This window comes from Lissotriton vulgaris, chromosome 10, assembly GCF_964263255.1.
Source record: "Lissotriton vulgaris chromosome 10, aLisVul1.2, whole genome shotgun sequence".
Classification (NCBI taxonomy): Eukaryota; Metazoa; Chordata; class Amphibia; order Caudata; family Salamandridae; genus Lissotriton; species Lissotriton vulgaris.
In genome coordinates this window covers 320,663,343-320,683,881 of record NC_141698.1, presented here as the reverse complement: position 1 = coordinate 320,683,881, position 20,539 = coordinate 320,663,343, and the positions used below count along the sequence as shown (strand labels likewise).

Below are 20,539 nucleotides of genomic sequence, written 5' to 3'. Positions count from 1 at the left end.
TAAAAGAATCCAATCGTAAAGCAAGTAATTTGGCGAAGAGTTTATAGTCAACATTAACTAACGAAATAGGGTGATAGTTTTTGCAGAATTTAGGGTCTCTGCCCTCTTTCGGAATCAAACAGATGGTAGCGTCTTGAAAAGTGCCTGCAGCAGAACCCGAGGAAGTAAAAGACTGAAAAAGAGTTAATAGCTTGGGCAGAAGAAGATCAGAAATATGTAAATAGAATTCCACTGGAAAAGCATCAGGACCAAGAGTTTTACCTTTAGTAAGGGAAGAGAGTGCTGCGGAAAGTTCGTGAAGAGTAAGATCAAGATCAAGGGAGGCAAAAGTAAGATGAGGTGTAGAAGGTTTAGGAAGTTTCTCAAAGTAGGAATTAAGCATAGAGGGAGAAGGAGGAGATTCTGGAGTGTAAAGCTGTTGGTAAAAAAGTTGGAACTGGTCAAGAATCTTGTCGGTCTCATGAAGGAGAGTATTATCTGATGAGAAAATAGATTCAATCCCAGTGCGTTCCTTGCAGGATTTAAGATAATTAGCTAAAAGTTTGCCAGATTTATTACGGCCACCATAATACCGTGTACTACTCCGAAGAAGTGTGGAAGAGGCATTATCCGTAGAAAGTTTATTAAAGGAAATTTTGGCGCGCAGAAGATCTGGAGACATACACTTAGCAGAAGAGGTATAGAATTGATGTTCCAACTTTTTTATGTGGGCGAGAGAAGATTTCCGTTTCTGAAGAAATTGTTTATTTTTACGAGAAACAAAGTCGATAATAAATCCTCTTGCCGTAGCTTTGAAAGAGTCCCAAAGAGTATGGGGAGGAATATCAGGGGTAGAGTTGGTGAGTAAGAAATCGTCGGTGAAAGTCCGGAAGGAAGAGGAAAAACTAGGATCGGTAAGAAGTGAAGAATTGAAGCGCCACCGGGAAGACTTGGGGTGAGGGGGGAGTAAATCAATATTGGTGATAATGGGAGCATGATCTGAAATTACAATAGGCTCAATAAAGGAAGAAACAAGATTCTGAGTGAGAAGTTGAGAGAGAAAAATTTAGTCCAGTCTAGAGGAGGAGGCATGAGGGTGTGAGAAAAAAGAATAATCAAGAGTGTCTGGATGCGTGAGACGCCAGGACTCTGAAAGATTAGTTTGAAATATAGTGTCCAGAAATTGCTTATAGGGCTTGTGGGGAACAAAGCGAACAGTGGACTTGCGGTCCAGAAACTGATCAACAATTTGATTACAATCACCACCTAAAAGGAGGAAATCATCCTTGTGTTGTGTACATTTGCTAGTAATGACCGGCCAAAACAAACAGTCAGGGTGGGTAGGACCATAAACATTGAACATAGTTAAGGGAATAGAATTAAGCAATAGTTTAGCCAAAATCCAATGACCACCCGAATCCTTTTCCTGCAACAAAACTTTACAGTTGAGCTTTTTATGAACCAAAATGGCAACCCAATTCTTTTTGTTATCCGTTGGTGAAAATAAAACATTACCCACCCAACTCCTTTTCAATTTAAGGGATTCAACATCATTTAGATGAGTTTCTTGCAAAAGAACAATATCAGGGGTATAGGAAGATAAGTGGGAGAGTAACCTCTGTCTTTTGACGGGATTATTAAAACCTTTCACATTCCATGAAATAACTCTAAATTGTAAACCAGGATAAATATGATAAATAAAACTCTAGAAACAGGAACATTGCAAATACTATAGAAAAATAAAAAAAACATGCGACAAACATCTTGCCAAAGAGAAAAGCGAACAGGAATAGAGAAAAAGAACAATAAACGCCTTGAAAAAAGAAATAAATGTCAAATAGGGAAAGGACGAGTAAAACAAATAAAGCAGTGCAATATGTATACCTCATAAACTTGAAAAAAAGAAGAGACAAGCCGAAGGATGAAAAGAGTAAAGGAGAGAGAAAGGAAAAAGAGGAACTAAAAGGCGTAGGACAGAAAAGAGATATAGAAGCAGGGAGAAAATTAGGAGAGAAATAGGGAAGGCAAAGACAGAAGAGACCGTACAAATCCAAAAGGATGACTGCAAAAAACATACCTGAAAGGAAGATACGAAAGGAAGATGGGGAAATGGCGACACTTAACAAGATGGACCAACCGAAGAGCAGGAGAATCAACCACACCGGGGCATCCTAGAACCACAGGAGAGAGATCACAGGAAGGAGGGAACACAATAAATACGAATCTGTGGGAGGGTAGAGAGTTGTTAGAACGAAACAAGGGACATTAAAACACAAAGAAACTTGTAACAAACTAATATGAGAAAGTCATAAAACGAGAATAAATATAGAACAAGTCAAGAACATTACTAAATTTATAGCTGCAGAAGAAGAGTTATAAGAAACAACAATACAACCGAACATCATCAAAAAGCATCAAAAAGCATCCAGGAACCGCTCAGCCATTTGAAGAAGAAGAAGTATCCATGCCACCGTTGGTCTGTAGAAGAATGAAGTTCTTAAGTTCACCAGGGTCCTGGAAAGTCCAAGTTCGGTTTTGATGGGTTACCTTGAAAATGCAGGGATGGAACATACCATAGCGTTTACCCAGAGAACGTAAAGAAGGGTGAAGAGAGAGGAATTCCTTTCTCCTTGAAGCAGTAGCATTAGAGACATCTTGAGAAAGGAGCACGCGCTGACCCAACCAGGAGACTTGATGCTTGGCTCTAGCTGCAGAGAGGACGGAAAGGAGGTCAGTAAATTTCAGAAAAAGGATGATCACCCCTCGTGGCTTAGTAGAGGCAGCTGAACGTGGACCAAGTCTATGAGCTCGTTGAATACTGATGGAAGTGGATGGTGGCATATCCAAGAGCTTTGGAAGAAAGGAGGGGAAGAAAGCCACTGGGTCATCTCCCTCAAGGGATTCCGGCAGGCCATAAATACGAAGATTGTTTCTTCTGTTCCAATTTTCCAAATCCTCCGTATGCTGTTGGAGGGAGTGAACTGACTTTTCCAGAGAAGAAATATGTTGTGAATTGGATTGTATTTCAGAAACCTGCTGCTCAACTGAAGTAATCCGGGTGTCCATGACTGACCATTTTTCTTTCAACAATTGCATGTCTTTATTTGTTTCCTCAATGAATAGACGCAATGCGCGTATCTCTTCCAGAATCAGCTCCATGGAGATAGGAGACGATGTCTTATCAGGAGATGGTGGATCATGCTTTAAGCGCTTGGAAGAAGATGCGGGGGTGAAGATTTATTGGAAGTAGCCTGCGTGACGGAAGAGCGAAGGGGTGCAGATCCAGCCATTGCTGGTGTCGAGTTGGAGGAACAAAAGCTTGCTGAGGAAGACTCTAGAACAGTTGTGGAGGGAACAAAGAGAAATGTTGGTTTGCACCGCTTGACCATATGCGTAGGGTATGCCCTGAGATTGTCCGAAAGGATGTATAAAATTGAACACCTGGTGAAGCACAAAAGTCTCAGAAGTCAGTAGATCATGCGAAAAACGGAGTGTAGTGGAAGTATAGAAAATTAGAGAAACTTCCGATTTGGATGGAACATAGAGTCAGAGAAAATTCCATGCATGTGAGAATAGGAGAAGATCACCACAGGACATATTGATAAACACTTATTTGGAGGCAAATTCATAGGAGACACCAATAGAGCCACTGCTGCAAATTGAATAGTGAAGGATGGTAGAGTCCAGAACTTGAGGTAAGTGAAACAGAACATGAGGTGTGCAATTAACAGCAAAGGAATCCTGTGAGAAAAACACTTCCAAGACGCCGGTGTATAAAAGGAGCCTCAGTGCCTGTCAATCAACCAGAACAACAACAGCAACAACAACAAAACCAAACGCCTTTTTTAGGGCGAGGCCAACAGAGAGGCAGGGGACGAACCCGCTTCTCCCAGCCATGGGAGATGAGGACTCCTCTGCAATTTTACAAGAACTAAACAAATCACCTATTTTTAACTTATCTGACAGGACCCTGACGACAGCAGAAACAGCTATTTTGACTAAAGGTCTCAATTTTGTTCCATCTAGACCGACAGACTTTGTCAAAATGAAGCTAGAGACACTAGAGTTTTGTCGCAAGATTAGGCTAAAAACATTCTTTCAAGAAGCACATGAAGAAAAACACGAGGAGGTAACTGACCTTAAGAGAAAATCAACCATCTGCCCCAAAGGATCTAAAATCCCTAAGGAAGTACTGACGTTTGAGCGCACTGTGCTATCTGGAATATCTTCAATAGAAAAAAAGAAATGCTTTGTCAAGTATAACTTACCAAAAGCCGAAAAAGATGCCTTACTGACTATAAAAATGACAAAACAGTGGTCGTTAAGCAGGCTGATAAGGGAGGAGCAATCGTGATTTGGGACATTACTAAATATAAAATGGAAGTCCATCGGCAATTAAATGACAACAATTGCTATAGACGCATCGGAAAGGATCCTACCATGGAAATAAAGAATCAACTTTTTGATGTGATTCAAAAAGGCTTTGAACAGGGCATCGTCGGGCCAAAAGAACTAGCATGTTTACAAAACAAAAATCCTAGAACTCCAGTGTTTTACGTGCTACCAAAAATGCACAAAGATGAATTCAATCCACCAGGCCGCCATATAGTTTCTGGCTGCGAGTCGCTTATGGAACCAGTGGCTAAGTATATCGATTACTTTCTGAAACCATTCATAGAAACCATTCCAGCTCATCTTAAAGACACCACGGCTTTTCTCAACAGAATAGCGGCAATCCAGTTTGACTGTAATAGACAGCTTCTAGTCACACTAGACGTGGTTTCACTTTACACCCAAATCCCGCAAGAACAGGCCCTTGAGACATTGACAGTCTTCTTGGATACCAGGGAAAGACCAGTGAGGGTCCCGACGGATTTTATCCTAAATTTGACCCGGTTTGCTTTACAAAAAATCTTTTTCACTTTTGACTCTGAGTATTTTTACCAAATAAAGGGGGTAGCGATGGTATGCCCCTTCGCCCCAGAGTTAGCAGTGATGTTCATGGGACTATTTGAAGATAAATGTATATACAACAACAATCCCTACAGTAGTTGCATGTAGTTATTTGCGATACATCGATGACGTGTTCCTTATCTGGACAGGAGGACATGAAGAACTCAATGAATTCTTTGGTTGGCTCGATTCAAGGACTAATGACATCAAGTTCATGTGTACGGCATCTAATAAATCCATCACATTTCTGGATGTTAAACTGGAACCTCATGAAGGGGGCTTAAGTACCACCTTATTCCGTAAACCAACAGACAGGAATAAAGCATTACACTTTACTAGCAACCACCCACGTAGTCTGAGACAGAACCTCCCGTTCGGACAATTTCTCAGGATTCGCCGAAATTGTTCAGGAAAAGAGGAGTATTTTGAACACGCTGGCCAACTAAAGGATCGTCTCATCCAAAGAGGGTACCCAAAAAAGCTGCTAAAAAACTCCCTCAAAAGAGCATAGTGGACACCACGAGAGACACTGCTTGAAAAGAAAACGAAACCAGATGCCAAAAGATTGGTCTGTGTCACCACCTTCTGCCCCGACACCAACGCCAAAAACTAATAATGTCGAATTGGCATTTACTGAAAGATTACTGAAAGATCTTCATGAAGATTTCGCAGCGCCTCCATTATTTGCCTATAAAAAAGAAAAAAGCGTGGCTAACCATATTGTGAGGGCTGCGCTCCCGACTGCAAAAGCTCCAATATTGAGAAGCCTGTTTGGATTACCTCCAACTAAAGGACACCATAAGTGCGGTACTTGCGCTTGCTGTGATGAGACAATAGAAGACTCGGTTTTTACTTTTGACAACATCTATTGGAAACACGAGACTTTTACTAACTGCAAGACCAAAAACGTGGTCTATGCCATTGTTTGCCCGTGCCCTATGGTATACATAGCGAAAACTACGCAGGAAGTGAGACACCGAATTACACAACACAAATCTAGAATTCGGAGAGGAATTGAAAATGCCCCATTGGTCAACCACTGGATGAGAAAAAAACATGAGCAAACCGACCTGAGATGGACAGTCCTTTCTTAAATAGAAAGGGACCCACGTGGTGGGGACTTGGACACAACGTTATGCCAGCGTGAAGCGCTGTTGATTATGAAATTTAATACTGCGTTGAGGGGCCTCAATGAAATTTCTGAAATATATAAACCTAGCAGCATGATCCTTTCTAGTCCCCTCAGTCAGTGACTCATTGTGAGGAGGATAGAGCGTTAAGCGCTGTCAGTTATGAAATATCCAGACCGCTTTGAGGGGCCTTCATGGAATTAACTTTTTCTCAAATCGAGCAGCTACTCCCCTTTTTAGCAAGCGGACGATCTCCTGTGCCAGTTCCACATTTTGCATCACCAAAATGTTGAACTCAACCCGTTGAGTCGAACTACATTTCCCAGAACCACATGGGACTATTTAATCTAACCAGGAAGCAACTGCCGAGACTTTCGCAACATTGGAGCGAGTGAAGGTGAAGCATCCAGCCCTCCCGTTTGAAGTGCCGAAATCACTTAAACCGGTATGTCACTAACGGCTCCTATCGGTGGAGACAGGATAGGGGTAACATGCGTTTGTTTAGCTGTTCAGTCTGACACACAACCTCCGTTTCTTACAGCGGTGGAACCAGACCCAGCCCCATTTCCCTAGCAACGAGGTTGCACAGGGAATTCACGGCGAGTTAGACGCCATCACTTTAGCGGGTAAGCTTCACCTCAGAGATGGTTGAAGTATGTTTGATAGAAAGCGGGTGATTGCTATGACTAAATGCAGCGCGTTTTTGTTCTTTTCACCCTTTCATAGCCCCCGCGCGCACTTCTATTGGAGATACAACCCTCATGAATTTGGTTTTTTGATCAAGCTACCAAGGTAGGATAAGGATGCCGTTGTTTGGCATAGGGGTCTAGTCTCTTTATACAGGTCACAATCCTAAAGTAGTGTCTTTCTATTGTTGCAGCGTCTATTTTGGTCCTGAGGAGAACCCCGTTACCTGGTGAGGTTTGAAACGCGTCGACCAACTTGGTCTCGTATCATGTAAAACCTCTTTTTTCACAACGGATGTTAGTGAATAGTAAGAGATGTGGACACTCTTTTGATTTGCTTTCTGCAAAGACTTTGACACTGGAAAAACGTAAAGGATTTCTTCCCTGAGTTCACAACAAAAGTTCCACTGATACAGAGACCAACTATTGTTTGTTTTTTGTGTGAATGGTTTTTGGATGAATGAACGGCCAAGAATGCCTGAAGTGTGTAAATGTCAATTTTCATTGTGTTAATAGTTCTTGTATATATTTTGTACATAAACATTTTTTTGTATTTCCATGCACGAAAAAATTGTGTTTAAAAAGTGGAGAAACCAAAAAAGAAGTATTAAAAATTCATATGTTGTAATTCCTCAAGCAAATTGTTTATGCTATATTCATAACAACCATTTCTTTCAGCTTGTCAGCTTTCAATTGAAGTTCTCAGCACTGGCCTCTCTTTTGTTTAATCATTCATGTCAATTATAAAAGACATTGCAACAACATTCTTGAGGGGACACTCTTTTGCAACATAAAAGCATGCAAAAACCAAAGAGTCCAGAATATAGGCAACTCCAAAACAGCAGTCCTCGAAAATGTCCTATAGGTGGTGGACCACTTCTTTATGAGGGAAGATGGACTGCGGCCAGATTAAGTAGGAAGAGAACTTAGAAGCATGAAATGTAGTCACCAGCAGGTAAAGCACTCCTGAATACGCCACTATAGGGTGTGAACATCAGTGACAGTCAGATACAGTGGAGACATTGCAGCTGAAGTGAAAATTCAATGCTGAGTGCATGTTGCAGGCAGAACTAGAGAAGCCTGAATGAAAGCATAGGCATAAAAGGCATATGAGGCCACCCAGGGAGGCTGAAAATTGATCTACCAAAGACTGCATTTAAAAGTCAGGCCGCCGCAAATACACAGCAGGGGGCATGCTCACCAGCATATAAAGCGTCCTGAGCAGCGGTGACAGGCGGCAGGCAAATACCGGCAGGGGAGAGCATGAAATGGCGGCGGCCCGCTCCGACCTGAGAACGGGTCGCGACCAAAATTCAGCGCAGACAGGCTCCCGGAGCTTCAAAGAGGTCGCGCTGGGGTCCGGTTACATTCCGCTGACTTCTGCAGGTGTCCTTAATCGACAAAAGTGGCAGAAGATGTACGATGCAGAAGAAGTCCGTCCCGATGCGGCGGACACCCAATGCTAGGCGGCCATCTTAGTTGGCGCCGTAGCCACGCCCCCCTCCTGGAGGTCATTTTTGGTCAAGGATTCTGCACTGTCGTGAACTGAGCATACATAGATATTAAACACAACTATGTGCTTTATCCAGGCTGCTCTTTGGAATGTCAAGAGGCTCCCTAGAATGTCTTTAGATTCTGTAGCTAGGACTGTCATCTTAAAATAATTGGTGTTTCTAATCCAAATCAGTAGGCCTCCAGATGCTCTCCCCGATCTAGATGGAATGGCACTAGCAAAAAAAGTTAAATATCCAGGACTGTACAGTGTTTCAATAGCCCCCGTTTCCTGGAATATAATTATTTGGTGTCTATCAATAAATTCTCCCCACTCCCCACTTAGGATCATTTTGTTTAGCATGGAGTCCTGCCACATTCCATGACATGCATTTTGATACAGCACCATACCCAGCATCTGCAGCTAAATGAATCTGAGAAGGGCTAGTGTCCAAAGGGCTACGATAAGAATACAGCATGCCGTTCACATGATCATTTACAGTGACCTCAAGGCCTATTCTCAAGGAGGCCACTGACCAATGACTATGCTGCATAATCTTTTTTCCCGGATCAGATACTGTGGCAAACAGGCTATTGGTACTAATACCAACCTAGGAAGAATTCTGTGGTAATCAATCTATGTCTGATGTGACCGAAATAGCCGAACTTTTGACCCTCTGCTCACATACCAATTTTTGAGATTGAACTGCACCAATGCTGGTTGCAAGAGAAGTAAACAATGGAGTTTTTATTTTAATGTGTATCTTTGTGATGTTGAGTAGAGGGGGTCTGTGTTCCAGGACAATTCGGCCATCATTCATTTTACTATTAGCAGAACGTATGCCAATGTGAACAAAACTATCAGACTTGCTAGTGTACCACCTGACTTCTACAATGTCGTCCCTAATTATGGATCTGCAATTGCATTCTTTGTGAAACCAGTGAATGTTCTTGTTACCCAGAGCTTCTTTGGTTTCATAGGACACTGGACCCAGTTTAGAGACATTAGTCCAAAAAATCTCCTTGCCTAAATTTAAACTATCCCCGTTCTCCTTTCGTGCAAGGGAGAGGATGTAGCCTTACGGCTAGAGCGGTCGACCTCAAAGCTGGGGAACCAGGTTCAAGCCTCGTCAACAACGCTAAATATCCTGTGATTCTGGGCAAACCACTTAATCTCCCTGTGCCTAACAAAAATGAATGTGTCCTTGTGTAACAAAACTGGTGATATGTAAAGTACTCTGATACCCGATAACATCGGGTCTAGTAGTTTGCGCTATATAAAACGGTAAAAAAAAAGGGGCCTCTTGATTTCTCCTCTCCTCTTATCCTTTGTTGTTGGAAACTAGAAGCCCAGTCATCTTTTCTCAGTGGGCTGGCCAACCGGGGCGACAGATCCAAAAGGTGTCCTAGTACATGTCTTTGCTGAGCAATCTTGCTCCTAAATTCACCTCCCAGATAGAGGGACATTAATTACCGGGGGTGTTCTACTATCTGTGTGCTCAGGTGAAATTTGCGCATTACTGGCATTATCATCTGCGGTTTCTGCCACATTTAGCTGTGGATGCGGATACGTCTTTCCTGGTCCAGCTTACTGTTATGATTTTTCACATCGATAATGGGGGTCAAGGCAAGGAGATTAACCCGGTCAGAAGCACTGTCAGGGCGTGGTGGGCTCTGGGTGCACGTGGAGAGAGAGAATATCTATATGCACCTGCCATGCCACCAGCCGCTTACCCAGGATTATCAGCTGCTCGGGAATGTGGGGCACTAAATTGAACGCAAAATGCAAGAGTCACCACGCTAGGGGACATTTATAGGTATGGCCTCTTCATGACCATGGAGAATTTCCTTGCTGAGCAAGCATATAAATCAGTGCATGGAGTTACATACTCCAGATTACGCATGGCAGTTCGAACATTGTATCCTGAGTTCCCTCAAGAGCCGAAGATGTTGAAAGCATTGCAGTATGTGCTGACTGCTGGGGAGAGCAAGGGACTGATAACTAAGGGCCAGATGTTGGTGACCCATTACCGGTCGGTAACGGCCGAAATTACCGAATTTCGGCCGTTACCGACCGGTGATAGGCTTTTCTTATGTAGGGGGCCGAAATTAGGGCCCGATGTAGGTAAACGCGATTTTCCGATTTCAAAATACCGAGGCGGGCCGAATCGGTATTCTGAAATCGGAAAACGAGATGTAGGAAAAAAATACCGAATGAAAACCGATTCGGTCGGCATCGGTAATGAGATTCGGTACGTTCCGATTCAGCTCGGTCCGAATCGGAAATTACCGAATCGGCCAACAACGAATCGGAAAACACCGAATCGGCTACCACCGAATCGGATATTTCCGATTCGGCGAATACCGATTCGGTAAAAGCCGATTCGGTAAAAACCGACTCGGCAATCATAGACCCATGGCGAAAAAGCCCATAGGAATGCATTGCATGAACCGATTCGGCTTTTACCGAATCGGATAATACCGAATCGGATTTTACCGAATCGGATATTACCGAATCGGTAAAAGCCGATTCGGCAATAGGCGATTCAGCCAATGAGGTGGCTCCCCCTCCCCCACCCAAACAGGGAGTGGCAACCCTGGCAGGTGCAGCCAATTAAGAAGTTTCTAGAAGTTTCTGGAAAGCCTGCCTGAGCCCAACACACAGTTAGCAGCAGTGGGAGAAGGAGGTTGCAAACTGAGCAGGAGAAAATGGCAGATCAGGCAGGAAGCCAGAAGTCCTCCCAAAAGAGGAAGCCCAAGTTCACCACCACCGAACTTCAGGTGCTGGTTGAGGAGGTGGTGAGGGTGCACCGCCAGCTCTTTGGCAAGCTGTCCCTCAACGTGCCAGACAGCACCAAGAGGAGATTGTGGGCCGACATCGCCCAGAAGGTCAATGCTGCTGGTGTCACCCCCAGGTCCATTGAGGAACTGAAGAAAAGGTTTTACGACCTCCGCAGCCTCACGAAGAGGAAGCTGGCTGACCTTCAAAGGCAGGCTGATCTCACCGGAGGAGGCAAGAACCCGGCGCCACCCCTCACCGAGCTGGAGGAAATTGTCTCCAGCACCATCGAGAGGGAGAGCATCGTAGGGATCGGGACCCTGGACAGCACTGCGAGAGCCACAGCTACAGGTAAGAAGCATGCGCATCATGACACACCCTACCAGACACCTCCCCATTAGACACAATGCATAGGCAAACACCAGCACTGTACTGTCACCAACATACAAGAGACAAGCATCATGGTACATGTAGTCAGCAGAAGTTAGCCAAATATGTCAGTGCAGAATCACAAGACAGGAAACAGTGTGACACGGTGTAAGGAGATGCAAGGACATGTGGAATGCCATAATTGTACTGACTGTAATACATCGGCACTCAGTTTACTAATGCTTCTTTGTACCTAGGGGCACCATCAGGCGGCAACACTGTGACAGCAGAGGGAGCATCAACATCAAACACTGCAGTCGCAGGGCCAAGCAACAGCCAGGCTGGCCAGGAGGAGGAGGATGAGGATGAGGAAGGAGACACCCCAGGGCTTGGAATGGAGGGAGTCCTGGTGATTGATTACCAAGCAGTGCACTCCCCAGTACTGGCCAGCACACCCCCCTTGCAATTTTCACCTGAAAACTCCCCTACAAGGCAGACCATTCCGCCGACACCAGCCCCTGCCACAACCGTGGCCTTGCCACCCGTCCAACCTGTCCTGGGAGCAGGGGCTCCGGGACCGGCCAGCACCACACCCCCACCAGTGGCACCCCTGCCCACTCAGCAGGCCGGAGGCAGCAGTGCCAGACGCCGTGCCACCACCACCACCACCACTGCTGCACCTGCACGGGAGGGCAGTGTGTTCCTGGGCCTGGAGGGCCAGATGGTCAAAATCCAGCGCCAACAGGCCAGATCCACCATGGCCTGCCAACGCCAGCTCCTGCAGCACAACATGCAGATGGGGGAGTTGGTGAAGGGTTTCCAGGCTGTTGTGGACAGCAACAAGGAGGTGGCAGCAGGGTTGGGCAGGCTGACCACTGCCATCACCCACTCCTCTGCCAGGCAGGAGGAGCATGAGGTTGCGCGCAGGAGGGATGCCCGGGTGCTCAACCGGGCCATGGCCCGCCTTGCAGCGGCGACCGCACAGCTGTGCCATCGCAGCTCAAATCAGGAATCGGTGCTCAGTCAGCATACAGCTGAGCTGACTAGGGGGATGGCCAGGATCACCACGGCCATGGAGGCCATGTTAATATCAAACGCCGCCTCCAATCCTGCCCTGGACCTGGGTGATGCTGGAGACAGCAGCAGCCGCAGCAGCCCGGCCAGCGCTGCATCAGAGCCAAGGAGGAGCACCAGGCGATCCGCTGATGCTGCTGGCCATTCGGAGGGGGCCGAGGGACACCCCAGTGGGTCTGGAAAGCGGGCCAAAAAATAGGCTGGCAAGGGGGGATGAGCAAACCAGAACCCTGGACTTTATTTGAGTTTACAATCTCCATTTTTTGATGCACATCAGTGCTGTAACTGTGGTGCATCACTATTAAAAATTTATTTTTTCCAAGCAACATTTAGCTGTCTTTGCATCTGTACTCAGTCAGAAATAGTTCTCAGTGATCTCCTCACGTCTGTATCTGCCATCACTTGGCGTACACACCCCAGCTGGCTGTGCCAGTGGCACAGCTTCGTCGTCGTCATAGTCCTCGTAGTCAGACAACTCCACCTCAGTGCCCTTCTTGACCGCAAGGTTGTGTAACATTGCACATACAGCTATGATCTTGCAGCAGGTGATGGGGGTATACTGCCTTGCACCTCCACTCTTGTGCAGGCATCTGAATCTACTTTTCCAGATGCCAAAGGTCCGTTCAACAACATTCCTGGTGCGTATGTGGGCCCGGTTATACCTCCTTTGGCTGGGTGTGGAGGGGTTGAGGTAGGGGGTGAGTATGAATGAGCGGAGGGCATATGCACTGTCGCCTGGAAGAGAAAGGGGTCACATTAGACACATGCATACATGTATTACACCTACCTACTATGTGTTATGGGGGTCTGATGATGTGGCTCACCTAGGAGGTATCCTTCTCCAAAATCGCCAGCCATCAGCCGTGCATATATGCCGCTCTGTTGGAATATATAGGAGTCATGGGTACTTCCTGGAAATTTTGCTACCAGGTCTGCGATGGTGCACTTGGCATTGCAGATCACCTGCACGTTGATGGTGTGTGTAGATTTCCGATTGCGGTATATGTATTCGGTGTCCGCTGGTGGGCAAATCGGAATATGCGTGCCATCTATGCACCCGATGATTTGGGGAAATTGTGCCATCTGGTAGAAGTCTGCTTTGGTTTGTAGCAGTTCTGCGTGGGTTGCAGGGAATGAGATGTATTGGTCCATCCTGTCTATCATGGCGTCAAGGAATATGTGGAAGAACCTTGACAGGCTGCTCTGGCTCACCCCTCCTGCTGCTGCTGCTCCACTTTGATAGCTACCAGACGCTACCAGGTGTAGGCTGCATAGCACCTGGACGTGCGCAGGGATGGCCTGTGCCCTTGGGGTGTGGTGGTCCAAGTATGGCTTAAGGTCCCTGATGAGCTCAAGTATGGTGTCAGAGTCCAGCCTGTATCTCTGTAGGATCTCAGCCTCAGTGAGCATGAACAGGGTTATCCTCTGTCTGTAGACCTGTTCATTTCTTAGCCATTCCCTCTGTCCTTCCTGCTGTAGCCGTAGCCGCCTCGCAATGACATAGAAAGCTGCCATCCTGCAAGTTGCAATGCATTTTGGGACTGTTTATATGGGTTGGAGTTGGTTACCACCTGATTGCAATCCATGGTAAATACCGAGTGAATTCTACCGATTTTGAGCCGATTTCGGTGTTTCTGTGCCTCCCTACATCTCCCCAACTGTCGGAATCGGGGAATTTCCCGATCGGAGATTCATACGAATCGGCATGTTTTCCGATTCGGCTCATGTCCGAATCGGTATTTTTTCCGATTCGGTACATGGACCGAATCGGTGATTTTCCGATTCGGTGTCACTAACGATTCGGTTCTTGGACCGAATCGGTGATTTTCCGATTCGGTGTCACTAACGATTCGGTACATGGACCGAATCGGTGATTTTCCGATTCGGTGTCACTAACGATTCGGTACATGGACCGAATCGGTGATTTTCCGATTCGGTGTCACTAACGAATCGGTACAAGGACCGATTCGGTCCTTGTAACCGATTCGGTGTTTTTCCGATTCGTTACATATCCGATTTTCGGTATGTACGTATCGGATTCTTTCCCATTCGGTACTCATTCCGAATCGGTTTTCTATCCGATTCGTTCTGTTTTTGGTTCCCTACATCTCGATGGCTGTTTACCGATCGGTAAGGGCCAAAAATCGGTATTTTCGGCCGATACCGATCGGTAAAGCCCTACCTACATCGGGCCCTTGAGGATTTGGTAATTTACCGAATCGGTAATTTAAGGAATCTGTAAATTACCGATTTCTTAAATACTGATTCGGTAAATTACCGAATTCCTAATGTAGGGAGCACTTAAATGAGTGCTATTAATAACTTTTGGCTGAAAGTTACTCAGGTATTATCAGATACGACAATGGAAACAGTTGATTGTACGCTGGAACTGTTTGTTGGGGTTACTTTGCCAACTGTGGTAAGATTAATGAAAGACCTGGTGTATTGTAAAAAATAAATGGGTATTTATGCTGAAGAGCTGCCAGAGGCGTCTAGACCTAAGGACGTTTAGTCTCCATTGACTGCATACTTGTTGGAACATCCTGACATGGTAAAAAAAAAATCCTTATGGATAATTGCCATTTTTAACGATTGTAATGTATACAGGACTTCTGAGTGTATATATTCACGCATGTGATGTGAATGCACTACATTGCTCTGCACACCTAGTTGCCTATTACAAGTCATAACAAGGGGGGGTTGGGATAAAAGCCTGTATCCTTTGTATTATCCTGTGCAGGCTGCTATATGTAATTTGATAATGCAAAAATACAATAAAAAAATAATAATAATAATTGGCGGGGGTGTTCTATCCAAGCAGTTTTAGGAGTGATGGGATGGAATGATGGGGGAGGGAGTGGAAAAGCATAGTCCGGTGCTTTTCCTATGCACATTAGGATAGGAAATCACAGTATTAGTCCTTATTGCTTCTCCAAGAGTGCCCCCTATCCAAATTCTCCTTCAGTGCTAATAATGTATCCACTTTTTCTGTCATGGTCTGCGTAAAGAAGGCAATGGCTTTTCCTAGATCACCTATTTCCTCCCTGAACGACATCATCTGCATCTCTTTAGAAGCAGCCTCTATAGGTTGATTTGTATGTGGTCTTTAGTCACTTGAGAGTGGGTCACTAGTAAAAGGGGGATCTTTTAGCAGGGGCAAAGCTGAAAACCTATTTATAAATTATAGCCATGAGTGGAATTATTTGGGTATTCCCCGACCTAATTCTGGGAGCTGGTTCAGCTGCGTTGGCCAGCACTATACTACAGGGTGTGCCGTTAGCTTTATTACTTGCAAATACTCCAGATTCCTCTGCTTTTTTCACACTGGAGAGTGGTTTGGTCAAATATGACTTTATGGGTTTTTGGGTTTAGTTGAACAGCAAACTGCCCTTTTATCTTTTTCGACCTTCAACTCCTCCACTTCTTCAACGAGAACCACAGTATCACTGAGGGTACAGTTTTCGGCAGAATTTTGTGTTTGTTTTCTTTTTTTACCTTTCTGATTTCCCCAACATCAACAGTCTTGCAAGGGACGATCAAGGCAAAGATAATCAGGCAAATATTTATGAACAGACTGTATTATGTAAGTCACCCACCTTGGAGAAAAAAATTAAAGTTTGGTGACACTCTGCATCTAAAAAAGTAACATTTAAAAACACTAGAAGAATACAACTGGTCACACTGTGAAAACTGCTGTCTATGAGGATACTTTATAACCCTTTTAGCTGGAAATAGATAACAAATATTAGTCTGGGGTTTCAGAGCATATAATAGAAATGAGGCATTCTACCCTTGATGTAAGCAGAACCATTAGTAAGTATCTTCATCGAAAATGTGCACCAAGTTATAATAATAGGCCAGGTAAGAAACAGGAGCAAATGCCGGAAAAGGACACCAATTTTGTGTTATAACAGTACCTTTTCTAGTAGGCTAAAGATGGGTGGCCCACCCTCTTTCCAGGAATTGGCGGGCGCAGGACGGCCCGCCCTTGGCCTGTGCACCACACGCACATATCCCATGCCGAGGGAAGTGCAACAGCGCTTTTAAACGTGTTGGGGGTTAATGACACCTCACACTTCCTGGTGCTGTGAAAACACTTCCAAGCACAGAGTCTGTTGGGGGCTGTAGTCTCCAGTCTCACGAGATCAAAGTTTGTGGTAAAAAGCAGCAGGAAGTGCAATGCCACTTTGTAGCATGTTTGGGGATAATGACTCCTCCCCCCTTTCTGCTGCTGTGACAGTACTTCCAAGTGCAGGGTCCATTGGGGGCTGTACTCCCTGGTCTCACTGGCCCAAACGTCATGCTCCCGCGTAGCGGGAAGTGTTTTGGCCCTTTTGAGTGCTTTGGGGGATAATGATACCTCCCCTCTTACTGATGCTGTGACAGCGCTTCCAAGCAGAGGGTCCGTTGCGGGCTGTAGTCCCCGGCCTCACAAGCCAAAAGTATACAGTAAAAGTATGATTATTAAAAAAGTTGAATGAATGCTGATTTTAAGCAAAGTCAACACATGACACCCCTTTATGAGTTGCGTAGTGCTGGCAGGGTTCAAACTCTGCACCCAAAATTCCCTGTACTCTGCCGAAACACCCTGCCAGTACCTTGCAGTTATGAGGTAACCTCCACAGAATGGTATTAATGTTGTGAACCAATTTTTCCAAACTCATATTTAACACGGCATTCCTAATTCTGTGCGGATTAATGCTCCTACTTAACACATGCTCTAGTAGGTAGTAAATGGGAGAGGGGTGGAAGCTGTGAAGGGTTTCAAGGGACATGTGAGGCTGGTTGACTGGCAGGTCGAGTGGTCCATGCTCCCTCAGAGTCATAGAACAGTGTAGGTGTTTGTGCCTGATGACCCTACCAGATTCTGGGGGCTCATTTGTGCTATGTGGTGCAATACTTAAAATCATAAGTTACATTTATAAGGTAATTCTGACAACTCACAATAAACCACTGCCCAGCTACAGGAGTGATATTTAAAATAAATGCAGTTCATAATTGTCAAAAGTTGAACTAAAGAGAGAATGGTCTTTAAGCACAGGATTCATAGTAGCTCAGAGTTAAAAACGTGTGACACTGTGTTTTTGATCATATGCATATATTTTATACAAAGACACAACCTGATTATGTTTAAATGACACTTTCCTTACTTAAGTAATGAAAAATCTTGTTCTGCCTCAATCTTTGGCAATTTGTAACCAAAGACTAACGTATTTCGAATACCCTGCTTGAAACGGCATGTCCTCATGCATGTGGAATTTAGTACAGAACAATTTCATGTTTAAACTTTGTTTTCAAGCTCATGGGATCATCAGGATTTTTAATTGGGATTTTACAGAGATTTGGTGAAAAGTGAAGTAGCTCAAAACAATTACAAGAACCCAGGAACAACTTGGACCAAAGAAAGGCTTTCAATATTGTGACAATATCCAGCCTGTTTGGCATTGGCACAACAATGAAGTCATATTTTGACACACTTATAGCGCAGCAGTGCATAAGAAGTGCGCCACATAGATGTCACTAATCAATGTTCGGAAATGATATTTGTAAACTTGAACATGGGCAAACATTACTACAAATGACGAATTACTCTAAGTGCACACCCATTCACAATTTGAGCAGAGGTGGTCATGGCAGATGGCTGCGAAAGATAGCCGCACCCTAGAAGAGCTCCCAGTCGGCCACCCCGACATTCCCAGCTCAACAAGCACTGAAGGATAGAAGAGGGTGCAGGGAGAGGCGTGGTGCCCCAGTGGTGCCTCCTTGGAGGAGCAGAGGGTCCTACTGGCAAATTTGGGGCATTTACTTGCGGTGGCCCCACGGCACAAAATGGTGGTGGCCGCCGTGATGCTATGTGACTCGACTGGCAACTCCATATGGCAATGAGGCACATTGCCTGCACAGTGAGCAATTGGAGGGCAGCCAGGGGTGCTTGGAGTCCAACAGTGGCCTAAGATTTTTTCACCTTTAGCGGAGCCCAACTCAGAAGTGCGGGGGTTCCGACCGACAACTTGGGGACTCTGCTCATGGCGCATAATTGAGGTGGCAGCAACAGTGAGGCAGGACTCAGTCGGTGACTGAGTGGGGTGATACTGGAGGGGGCCCACTGCGTGCCAATGGCAGTGCCCAGTGTGGTGGCCCAGACTCTTGGCATCGCCACGTTCAGCACACCCTATTGACGGGAGAGGTGGCAGAAGAAGGGCTTCCTTTCCTTCACATGAGTGCAGCCTAGGTGGCAGCCTGCAGGAGGAGGCCTGGCAGTGACGTTGAGCCCATTGGGGGGCTTGGGCCATGGGTTCTGAATGGGGGGTGGCCCCAGCGGAAGTGTTGGACCTGAGGGACAAGTGAGTAGAATTTCTTAATGTGGATGCTGGGGCCCAGAACTCCTGTGACCCACCATGAATGACTGTTTGGGGCCCATCATTTCTGGGAAGCGAACTATCCTTGCCTGTGTGACTTCAAAGGATGATACACCAGTGAGGGACCACTGCTGCTGCAGGGGTGCCCCCCTGTGCTTGGGCCTTTGCTGTGCTCCTGCCTGGCTAGTGGCTGGGGGAAAATCGACGGTGGTTCCCCAGACATTGTGGGCTGCCCTACTGGTGCAATGTTTGCCTGAGTGAGACATTCCATTTACCCCTGGTGGGGGTACTTTATCGTGAGTGTGGTCTCCTTCGAGATATGGCACACTAGAACGCTCCAGGAGTCCACAGTGGGCCCTAGATCTGGCCCAGCGTCCACACCACTGCAGGATGACCTATCAGAATGGGCAGCAGAGATAACTGGGGTCCTACTGCCGAGGCATCAGCAGACATCACACCGTAAAAAATTCAGGAGGCCATCAACAAATCTAGAGCCTCCCTGGAGCAAAAGATCGAATTGCTTTTGGTGGACTAGGGGATCCTTTGCAACAATCACTGTTAGCTAAGCGCAAGGGTGGTGGAAACTAAGATTCCCTTGACCAACGGCTCATGGACATATATTGGACCATATGCTCGTTTTACGTATTGGTTAGAAGGTCCAACATGTGTCCATGAACCTTTACAAACACTGACAGGGGGCAGGCTCAAAAGAATGGGTTGGACACCAGTGGCGAGTGGTGCGATGGGTATTGCCAAAGGCATGGCCATGCATCCAACCCATGATGTGCTCAGCAAAAAAGCCATGTGCAGCAAGAGTTGACAAACCTTCTTTTTGCACTGCTGAAGGCCAGGCACAGCAATATTTGAACCACTGTAGCCGGTTGGGCTCAAGGCCAGCCCCTTTAGCTGTATTCAAGGGCTAGGGCACGGGAAACAACCATTACAATGCAGGCATTACAATGTAATGCCTTTACAACGCGGTCAATTCAATGCAGGATCCATTACAACGCATGCCATTACAACACATATCCCTCAGTGACCAGCACCTTCCCTGAGGTAAGCACCTGGTGGTGTTAGAATAGTAATTTTCATTTTAATGGAATATGCATTGTAATTGTTTGCGTTCTAGTGGCATGTGTTGTGATGGAAGCTGCGTTGTATTGACTGCGTTGTAATAGTTTTTGTTGTAATGTCATACATTCCTAGGGCACATTTTCATAGTAAAGTTAGGATAGACTTTCATAGAAGTTGAATGTAGTGTATAATGAAAAAAACTATGAAATTCACTGAAATAAGTTTAATGTGAAACTATTGCTAACTTTGGTTGGTCTTGTTACTCCCCTCCCCCATGCCAGAGTGTTTCTTTGTCAGATTCAAAGATAATCTTCATTTTTGGCTCATTCTGCTTTGTTTCAGAACTGTAACGAGCGGTTCCAGTACAAGTACCAGCTGCGGTCGCACATGAGTATCCATATTGGACATAAGCAGTTTATGTGCCAGTGGTGTGGGAAGGACTTCAACATGAAGCAGTACTTTGATGAACACATGAAGACGCATACCGGTAAGAAAATACCTAACAGTTTCTACATTGTCGGTAACTCAAATCTTCCCGCTATGACAACAAGTGCCATTTTAGATCTCGGGTTATTATTTAATAGTAGAATGTTGTTACTGTGCAACCTAATCACTTGGGAGGTAAACTTTGGCCTGTCTAGAGCC

The 20,539-nt window shown here is 45.5% G+C and overlaps 1 protein-coding gene across 2 annotated transcripts in view; it reads left to right on the top strand.

The window, feature by feature from the left end:
* The window catches only part of ZBTB47 (zinc finger and BTB domain containing 47), a 298,370-nt gene that overhangs the window by 253,520 nt on the left and 24,311 nt on the right, over positions 1-20,539 (top strand). For both annotated transcript variants that reach the window (XM_086941092.1, XM_086941093.1), the window contains exon 5: positions 20,237-20,381. In XM_086941092.1, coding sequence (XP_086797218.1) covers positions 20,237-20,381 — 145 coding nt within the window. The remainder of the gene's footprint in view (positions 1-20,236; positions 20,382-20,539) is intronic.